The sequence below is a fragment of the Notolepis coatsorum genome, assembly GCF_963971535.1.
Source record: "Notolepis coatsorum genome assembly, chromosome: 18".
Lineage (NCBI taxonomy): Eukaryota > Metazoa > Chordata > Actinopteri > Aulopiformes > Paralepididae > Notolepis > Notolepis coatsorum.
The window spans coordinates 794,888-804,887 of NC_140182.1; the positions used below are offsets into that span (position 1 = coordinate 794,888).

At 48.0% G+C, this 10,000-nt stretch overlaps 1 protein-coding gene across 1 annotated transcript in view; it reads right to left on the reverse strand.

Annotated features, from left to right (window-relative positions):
* Nucleotides 1-2,259: 2,259 nt before the first annotated feature.
* The window catches only part of LOC311244778 (hyaluronidase PH-20-like), a gene marked incomplete at its 3' end in the record, with an annotated part of 33,135 nt that continues 25,394 nt past the window's right edge, over nt 2,260-10,000 (reverse strand). Inside the window, exon 5 of the mRNA XM_084334465.1 lies at nt 2,260-2,448. Coding sequence (XP_084190591.1) covers nt 2,260-2,448 — 189 coding nt within the window. The remainder of the gene's footprint in view (nt 2,449-10,000) is intronic.

The window sequence follows — 10,000 nt, forward strand, 5'->3', positions numbered from 1 at the left end:
TTTACCTCCTACGTGGGTTCATTTGAAAGCCCCCTTGCTGCAGAGCAGAGGCATTAGCAGTTTATCCCCCCCCCCCCAGGACCCCCCGGTCATCTGTTGTTAAGTGTGTGTCTGTGTTTAGTCAACTTTGACCCCGGACACACCAGATAATCCTTCATCATTAGACAAGTCTGGTGTGTGCGTGTGCGTGCGTGTGTGTGTGTGTGTGTGTGTGTGTGTGTGTGCACGCGTGCGTGCGTGTGCGCGCGTGTTTGTGTGTGTGTGTGTGTGTGCGCGCGCGCGTGTGTGTGTGTGTGTGTGTGTGTGTGTGTGTGTGTGTGTGTGTGTGTGTGTGTGTGTGTGTGTGTGTGTGTGTGTGTGTGTGTGTGTGTGTGTGTGTGTGTGTGTGTGTGTGTGTGAGTGTGTGTGTGAGTGTGTGTGTGTGTGTGAGTGTGTGTGTGTGTGAGTGTGTGTGAGTGTGTGTGTGTGAGTGTGTGTGTGTGTGTGTGTGTGTGTGTGTGTGTGTGTGTGTGTGTGTGTGTGTGTGTGTGTGTGTGTGTGTGTGTGTGTGGTGTGTGTGTGTGTGTGTGTGTGTGTGTGTGTGTGTGTGTGTGTGTGTGTGTGTGTGTGTGTGTGTGTGTGTGTGTGTGTGTGTGTGTGTGTGTGTGTGTGTGTGTGTGTGTGTGTGTGTGTGTGTGTGTGTGTGTGTGTGTGTGTGTGTGTGTGTGTGTGTGTGTGTGTGTGTGTGTGTGTGTGTGTGTGTGTGTGTGTGTGTGTGTGTGTGTGTGTGTGTGTGTAAGCAAGTTTTTACATCTTCCCTGAACATGTAATTCCTTCACTTCATCACATGGAAGCTGTGAACCAGGAGACACCCGGTCAAACAGGAAGCACATCCCTCCCTCTACAGGAAACACATCCCTCCCTCTACAGGAAGCACATCCCTCCCTCTACAGGAAACACATCCCTCCCTCTACAGGAAACACATCCCTCCCTCTACAGGAAGCACATCCCTCCCTCTACAGGAAACACATCCCTCCCTCTACAGGAAGCACATCCCTCCCTCTACAGGAAACACATCCCTCCCTCTACAGGAAGCACATCCCTCCCTCTACAGTAAACACATCCCTCCCTCTACAGGAAACACATCCCTCCCTCTACAGGAAACACATCCCTCCCTCTACAGGAAACACATCCCTCCCTCTACAGGAAACACATCCCTCCCTCTACAGGAAGCACATCCCTCCCTCTACAGGAAACACATCCCTCCCTCTACAGGAAACACATCCCTCCCTCTACAGGAAACACATCCCTCCCTCTACAGGAAACACATCCCTCCCTCTACAGGAAACACATCCCTCCCTCTACAGGAAACACATCCCTCCCTCTACAGGAAACACATCCCTCCCTCTACAGGAAACACATCCCTCCCTCTACAGGAAGCACATCCCTCCCTCTACAGGAAACACATCCCTCCCTCTACAGGAAACACATCCCTCCCTCTACAGGAAGCACATCCCTCCCTCTACAGGAAACACATCCCTCCCTCTACAGGAAACACATCCCTCCCTCTACAGGAAACACATCCCCCCTCTACAGGAAACACCCCCCCCCCCTCTACAGGAAACACATCCCTTGTAGTGGCGCACTAATGCGTCTTCACTAGAGCACTTCCACGGCGCCACGTGCCGGATTAATATCTCGTGAATAATTCACGAGGCAATTTTGACATTTCCCGCGTCGTTTGTGTCGACCCCAGGGAAATAAGTTCAGGCATTCTAATGCTTATTATATCTTTGTTTACCAGCTACTACCATAGTGAGACTGTTGGTTATATTGCTTTTTCCACATTTTTCCAAACAAAGAAGAGCTAAATATTTCTAAGAAAAACACCCTGTTCTCATTTCATCTGTCATCACCATGGCAACCGCGCATCTCTGAACTTATTAAAAGTTCGACATTTTTGTGGACTGGAAGAATGAAAGGCGTTATCTGTTCTGCGTCGGCAGCGGCGTTCTCCAGAACATCTTCACGTGTTGTTGTTGTTGTTGACATGAAGCACAGCGTTCTCCAGAACATCTTCACGTGTTGTTGTTGTTGACATGAAGCACAGCGCTCTCCAGAACATCTTCACGTGTTGTTGTTGTTGACATGAAGCACAGCGTTCTCCAGAACATCTTCACGTGTTGTTGTTGTTGTTGACATGAAGCACAGCGTCCTCCAGAACGTCTTCACGTGTTGTTGTTGTTGTTGACATGAAGCACAGCGTTCTCCAGAACGTCTTCACGTGTTGTTGTTGTTGACATGAAGCACAGCGTTCTCCAGAACATCTTCACGTGTTGTTGTTGTTGTTGACATGAAGCACAGCGTTCTCCAGAACGTCTTCACGTGTTGTTGTTGTTGTTGACATGAAGCACAGCGCTCTCCGTTCCCGTCGCACCACTGAGAGCTCTTCACTCCTTCTGTGACGTCCTTTCATCTGTGATCCTCCACTGGACACAGAGAGAGACCCCAGACCAGACCCAGGCACGCTGAACATTCCTGGGCCCTGAGATACCGAGGGGGGGGGGGGGGGTGCTGAATCTGAAGCTGTCGTTTAAGGTCCTTGAGGCGAAACAGAAGCCCCCCCCCCCCTCCCTCCCTCCTTGTTACGATGCTATGAAAAGACTTGAGTCCATTTCAATCAAGACCACGCGTGCTCCTCTCTCCAAACGGAACAGAGCGTGTCCGTCAGTACCCTGCTCCATTACCCCCCCCCCCCCCCCCGCGCAGGGCTGGACGGAGAGAGAGATGGACAAACATCAAGTCTGCTGAGGACTGGTGAGCCGCTGACGTCTGACAACAGAGCCCTGCTTCATGGGCTGAGCGGCGGGTAGATGCATGGGAGCCAAGCGCTCTGGGGCACAAAACAACCGGCCCGCACTCAAACTCTATTGTGCTGCAGCGTTAGGGACAACCGTCCACAACAACACGGTGCCAGTGTTTGAACCAGGCAGGTTGCAAATAATAATGACCTTCTTTTAATTAATAGTGGAACTGTACCTATTATCGAACTTATTATAGGGAAACAGTGGTGTAGTCATCGAGGTCGAGTCCACTCCACTCTGGCCGTCAAAGAGCTGACGTACAAAAGGTCTACGTTAAACATAAATGACACAGCGGTCACCGTTTCAAAGGGAGTTTTTTTTTTTACTTTGTGACACAATAGTCAAACAAATGCACTAGCCGTCAATATCTTATGCCAAGTGATTAGGGCTTATTACCAAAAAATACATTTAAATAAATAACTATTTATCAATTAACAAGTCCTCGCAGAGTCCGAATGCAGTCAATGCTCAAGTCCAAGTCCAAGTCAGAGTCACGAGCCCTGACAATCAGTCCAGGACTCAGATTGGAGTTCTGGACTTGAGTCCTACAACCAGGGTGTGTCGGTACCAGGTGTGTTGGTACCAGGTGTGTTGGTACCAGGGGGAGAAGGCCAGGTGTGTTGGTACCAGGTGTGTTGGCACCAGGTGTGTCGGTACCAGGTGTGTTGGCACCAGGTGTGTCGGTACCAGGTGTGTTGGTACCAGGTGTGTTGGTACCAGGTGTGTCGGTACCAGGTGTGTTGGTACCTGGTGTGGTGGTACCAGGTGTGTTGGTACCAGGTGTGTTGGTACCTGGTGTGGTGGTACCAGGTGTGTTGGTACCAGGTGTGTTGGTACCAGGGTGTGTCGGTACCAGGTGTGTTGGTACCTGGTGTGGTGGTACCAGGTGTGTTGGTACCAGATGTGTTGGTACCAGGGGGCAGAAGGCCTCGTGGCACGTGTCCCAGTATGTGACCGCAGACCGCAGTACGAATCTCAGACGTCTCAAATATCCTCCGGGCTCATTTCCTGTCCCTCCTGATGGATGGGTTGAGAAAACTAGGATTTTGATACTAATATTAAGGTACTGTATTACTTTAAAGGAACATTTTGGGAAATGAGCTTACCGTCTTCACCAGAGAGAGACAAGAAGATAGATACCACAATGAACGGAAGCGGACATGTACGGGTAGCCTACGCCTTGTAAACACATTGTCCAACTAACACCTCTCCCGAAGGCTACCCGTACATGTCCGATTCCATTCATTGTGCTAAGCTAGTGCAGCTAGCCATGGTTTAATATTAGGAGCCCCTTTTGGGAGGTGAGTGCAGGTAGCCATGGTTTAATATTAGGAGCACCTTTTGGGAGGTGAGTGCAGCTAGCCATGGTTTAATATTAGGAGCACCTTTTGGGAGGTGAGTGCAGCTAGCCATGGTTTAATATTAGGAGCACCTTTTGGGGGGTGAGTGCAGCTAGCCATGGTTTAATATTAGGAGCCCCTTTTGGGGGGTGAGTGCAGCTAGCCATGGTTTAATATTAGGAGCCCCTTTTGGGAGGTGAGTGCAGCTAGCCATGGTTTAATATTAGCAGCACCTTTTGGGAGGTGAGTGCAGCTAGCCATGGTTTAATATTAGGATCACCTTTTGGGAGGTGAGTGCAGCTAGCCATGGTTTAATATTAGCAGCACCTTTTGGGAGGTGAGTGCAGCTAGCCATGGTTTAATATTAGGAGCCCCTTTTGGGAGGTGAGTGCAGCTAGCCATGGTTTAATATTAGGAGCACCTTTTGGGGGGTGAGTGCAGCTAGCCATGGTTTAATATTAGGAGCCCCTTTTGGGAGGTGAGTGCAGCTAGCCATGGTTTAATATCAGGAGCACCTTTTGGGAGGTGAGTGCAGCTAGCCATGGTTTAATATCAGGAGCACCTTTTGGGAGGTGAGTGCAGCTAGCCATGGTTTAATATTAGGAGCACCTTTTGGGAGGTTTGATTGATTGATTGATTTTTATTGTGGAGTAAAAGACAGCATCCAAGGGATAAAAACATGAGAAAGTGCAAGCACTTATTTCCATCATGGTCCCTGATTTTGGACATGGACAGACATCATAAAACATAGAGCATCATAATAAAACATACTAAAACAGAGCATCATAATAAAAACATAGAGCATCATAATAAAACATAGAGCATCATAATAAAACATAGAGCATCATAATAAAACAAAGATCATCATAATAAAAAACAGAATAAAACATAATAGCAACCCCATACAAAAAAAGCACTTCCTACCCTCTCCTTCCTATGGCTATTCTATACTTCACTGGCTAGCCATTTCTTTGTGGCACGTCTAAAACTTCCCCCCTCCTTGATGTTTTTCAGGGCCACTGGAAGCTTGTTCCACTCCAGTGCTGCAGAATATAAAAATGTATTTGTGCCCATTAGGGAGTTAAATCTTGGCAGAATAAAATCCGTACTGCTCCTTCTAGTGGAGTATGAATGATTGTCACGGAATCGATTAAAATAATTAGATAGATATTTCGGACCTGTATTTTGAACTATCTTGTGTGTGAGACCTAATCTGATGTGAATTACCCTTTTATTGACCGGAAGCCAGTTTAGTTGCCTAAAGAAAGTTGGCCCTAGGTGAGTGCGTGGAGGTAGTTTAAGGACTACACTAATTAATTTGTTTTGAGCTGTCTGAAGTTTATTTTTCAGGACCTGTGGAGCGCCACTGAACCAGGAGGTGGCAGCATAGTCAAAGTGACTCTGTACTAATGCGCCCGCTAGCATTTTAAGTGTTGCCTGGTCCAGTAGTTCCCCTTGTCTAGCTAGGAATTTCGTTTTCTGGCAGATTTTAGTGTGGGCTTTTTTAGCCATGGCCTCTCCTGTAAGGTGTTTGTCCAGTATGCAGCCTAGATATACAACAGAATCCTTGTTTGTTATTTGCTTCTCACCTACTCTTACCTTCATTTCAATATCTTTACCAAGCCGTTTCTTTGATCCAAACAGGATGGCCTCTGTTTTTCCTAGATGAAGAGATAGTTTGTTATCTGACAGCCATGTCTGCACATTTGATAGCTCCTCACTAAGGGTCCTCTCCACTACTGCCAAGTCCTTATGGGAGACCAGAATAGCTGAGTCATCCGCATAAAGAAAAAGGTCTGATGAACAGGCATTCTTCATATCATTTATGTAAATGAGAAAAAAGAGCGGCCCCAGGACACTCCCTTGAGGCACCCCGCAGGTGATCGCCTTGGCTGAGGAGTAGGTCCCGTTTACATCTACCATCTGAGACCTAGTGCAGCTAGCCATGGTTTAATATTAGGAGCACCTTTTGGGAGGTGAGTGCAGCTAGCCATGGTTTAATATTAGGAGCACCTTTTGGGGGGTGAGTGCAGCTAGCCATGGTTTAATATTAGGAGCACCTTTTGGGGAGGTGAGTGCAGCTAGCCATGGTTTAATATTAGGAGCACCTTTTGGGAGGTGAGTGCAGGTAGCCATGGTTTAATATTAGGAGCACCTTTTGGGAGGTGAGTGCAGGTAGCCATGGTTTAATATTAGGAGCACCTTTTGGGAGGTGAGTGCAGCTAGCCATGGTTTAATATTAGGAGCACCTTTTGGGAGGTGAGTGCAGCTAGCCATGGTTTAATATTAGGAGCACCTTTTGGGGGGTGAGTGCAGCTAGCCATGGTTTAATATTAGGAGCCCCTTTTGGGGAGGTAAGTGCAGCTAGCCATGGTTTAATATTAGGAGCACCTTTTGGGAGGTGAGTGCAGCTAGCCATGGTTTAATATTAGGAGCACCTTTTGGGAGGTGAGTGCAGCTAGCCATGGTTTAATATTAGGAGCACCTTTTGGGAGGTGAGTGCAGGTAGCCATGGTTTAATATTAGGAGCCCCTTTTGGGAGGTGAGTGCAGGTAGCCATGGTTTAATATTAGGAGCACCTTTTGGGAGGTGAGTGCAGCTAGCCATGGTTTAATATTAGGAGCCCCTTTTGGGGGGTAAGTGCAGCTAGCCATGGTTTAATATTAGGAGCACCTTTTGGGAGGTGAGTGCAGCTAGCCATGGTTTAATATTAGGAGCACCTTTTGGGAGGTGAGTGCAGCTAGCCATGGTTTAATATTAGGAGCCCCTTTTGGGGGGTGAGTGCAGCTAGCCATGGTTTAATATTAGGAGCCCCTTTTGGGGGGTAAGTGCAGCTAGCCATGGTTTAATATTAGGAGCACCTTTTGGGAGGTGAGTGCAGCTAGCCATGGTTTAATATTAGGAGCACCTTTTGGGGGGTGAGTGCAGCTAGCCATGGTTTAATATTAGGAGCCCCTTTTGGGGGGTAAGTGCAGCTAGCCATGGTTTAATATTAGGAGCACCTTTTGGGAGGTGAGTGCAGCTAGCCATGGTTTAATATTAGGAGCCCCTTTTGGGAGGTGAGTGCAGCTAGCCATGGTTTAATATTAGGAGCACCTTTTGGGGGGTAAGTGCAGCTAGCCATGGTTTAATATTAGGAGCACCTTTTGGGAGGTGAGTGCAGCTAGCCATGGTTTAATATTAGGAGCACCTTTTGGGGGGTAAGTGCAGGTAGCCATGGTTTAATATTAGGAGCCCCTTTTGGGGGGTAAGTGCAGGTAGCCATGGTTTAATATTAGGAGCCCCTTTTGGGAGGTGAGTGCAGGTAGCCATGGTTTAATATTAGGAGCACCTTTTGGGGGGTGAGTGCAGCTAGCCATGGTTTAATATTAGGAGCCCCTTTTGGGAGGTGAGTGCAGCTAGCCATGGTTTAATATTAGGAGCCCCTTTTGGGAGGTGAGTGCAGCTAGCCATGGTTTAATATTAGGAGCCCCTTTTGGGAGGTGAGTGCAGCTAGCCATGGTTTAATATTAGGAGCACCTTTTGGGGAGGTGAGTGCAGCTAGCCATGGTTTAATATTAGGAGCACCTTTTGGGAGGTGAGTGCAGGTAGCCATGGTTTAATATTAGGAGCACCTTTTGGGAGGTGAGTGCAGCTAGCCATGGTTTAATATTAGGAGCACCTTTTGGGAGGTGAGTGCAGGTAGCCATGGTTTAATATTAGGAGCACCTTTTGGGAGGTGAGTGCAGCTAGCCATGGTTTAATATTAGGAGCCCCTTTTGGGGGGTAAGTGCAGCTAGCCATGGTTTAATATTAGGAGCCCCTTTTGGGAGGTGAGTGCAGCTAGCCATGGTTTAATATTAGGAGCCCATTTTGGGAGGTGAGTGCAGCTAGCCATGGTTTAATATTAGGAGCCCCTTTTGGGAGGTGAGTGCAGGTAGCCATGGTTTAATATTAGGAGCACCTTTTGGGAGGTGAGTGCAGCTAGCCATGGTTTAATATTAGGAGCACCTTTTGGGGGGGTGAGTGCAGCTAGCCATGGTTTAATATTAGGAGCCCCTTTTGGGAGGTGAGTGCAGCTAGCCATGGTTTAATATTAGGAGCACCTTTTGGGAGGTGAGTGCAGGTAGCCATGGTTTAATATTAGGAGCCCCTTTTGGGGGGTGAGTGCAGCTAGCCATGGTTTAATATTAGGAGCCCCTTTTGGGGGGTAAGTGCAGCTAGCCATGGTTTAATATTAGGAGCCCCTTTTGGGAGGTGAGTGCAGCTAGCCATGGTTTAATATTAGGAGCCCCTTTTGGGAGGTGAGTGCAGCTAGCCATGGTTTAATATTAGGAGCACCTTTTGGGGGGTAAGTGCAGCTAGCCATGGTTTAATATTAGGAGCCCCTTTTGGGAGGTGAGTGCAGCTAGCCATGGTTTAATATTAGGAGCACCTTTTGGGGGGTGAGTGCAGCTAGCCATGGTTTAATATTAGGAGCCCCTTTTGGGAGGTGAGTGCAGCTAGCCATGGTTTAATATTAGGAGCACCTTTTGGGAGGTGAGTGCAGCTAGCCATGGTTTAATATTAGGAGCCCCTTTTGGGAGGTGAGTGCAGCTAGCCATGGTTTAATATTAGGAGCCCCTTTTGGGAGGTGAGTGCAGCTAGCCATGGTTTAATATTAGGAGCACCTTTTGGGAGGTGAGTGCAGCTAGCCATGGTTTAATATTAGGAGCACCTTTTGGGAGGTGAGTGCAGCTAGCCATGGTTTAATATTAGGAGCACCTTTTGGGGGGTGAGTGCAGCTAGCCATGGTTTAATATTAGGAGCACCTTTTGGGAGGTGAGTGCAGCTAGCCATGGTTTAATATTAGGAGCCCCTTTTGGGAGGTGAGTGCAGGTAGCCATGGTTTAATATTAGGAGCCCCTTTTGGGGGGTGAGTGCAGCTAGCCATGGTTTAATATTAGGAGCACCTTTTGGGAGGTGAGTGCAGCTAGCCATGGTTTAATATTAGGAGCCCCTTTTGGGAGGTGAGTGCAGCTAGCCATGGTTTAATATTAGGAGCCCCTTTTGGGAGGTGAGTGCAGCTAGCCATGGTTTAATATTAGGAGCACCTTTTGGGAGGTGAGTGCAGCTAGCCATGGTTTAATATTAGGAGCCCCTTTTGGGAGGTGAGTGCAGCTAGCCATGGTTTAATATTAGGAGCCCCTTTTGGGAGGTGAGTGCAGGTAGCCATGGTTTAATATTAGGAGCCCCTTTTGGGGGGTGAGTGCAGGTAGCCATGGTTTAATATTAGGAGCACCTTTTGGGAGGTGAGTGCAGCTAGCCATGGTTTAATATTAGGAGCACCTTTTGGGGGGTGAGTGCAGCTAGACATGGTTTAATATTAGGAGCACCTTTTGGGGGGTGAGTGCAGCTAGCCATGGTTTAATATTAGGAGCCCCTTTTGGGAGGTGAGTGCAGCTAGCCATGGTTTAATATTAGGAGCCCCTTTTGGGGAGGTGAGTGCAGCTAGCCATGGTTTAATATTAGGAGCCCCTTTTGGGAGGTGAGTGCAGCTAGCCATGGTTTAATATTAGGAGCACCTTTTGGGGGGTGAGTGCAGCTAGCCATGGTTTAATATTAGGAGCCCCTTTTGGGGAGGTGAGTGCAGCTAGCCATGGTTTAATATTAGGAGCCCCTTTTGGGGGGTGAGTGCAGGTAGCCATGGTTTAATATTAGGAGCACCTTTTGGGAGGTGAGTGCAGCTAGCCATGGTTTAATATTAGGAGCACCTTTTGGGAGGTGAGTGCAGGTAGCCATGGTTTAATATTAGGAGCCCCTTTTGGGAGGTGAGTGCAGCTAGCCATGGTTTAATAT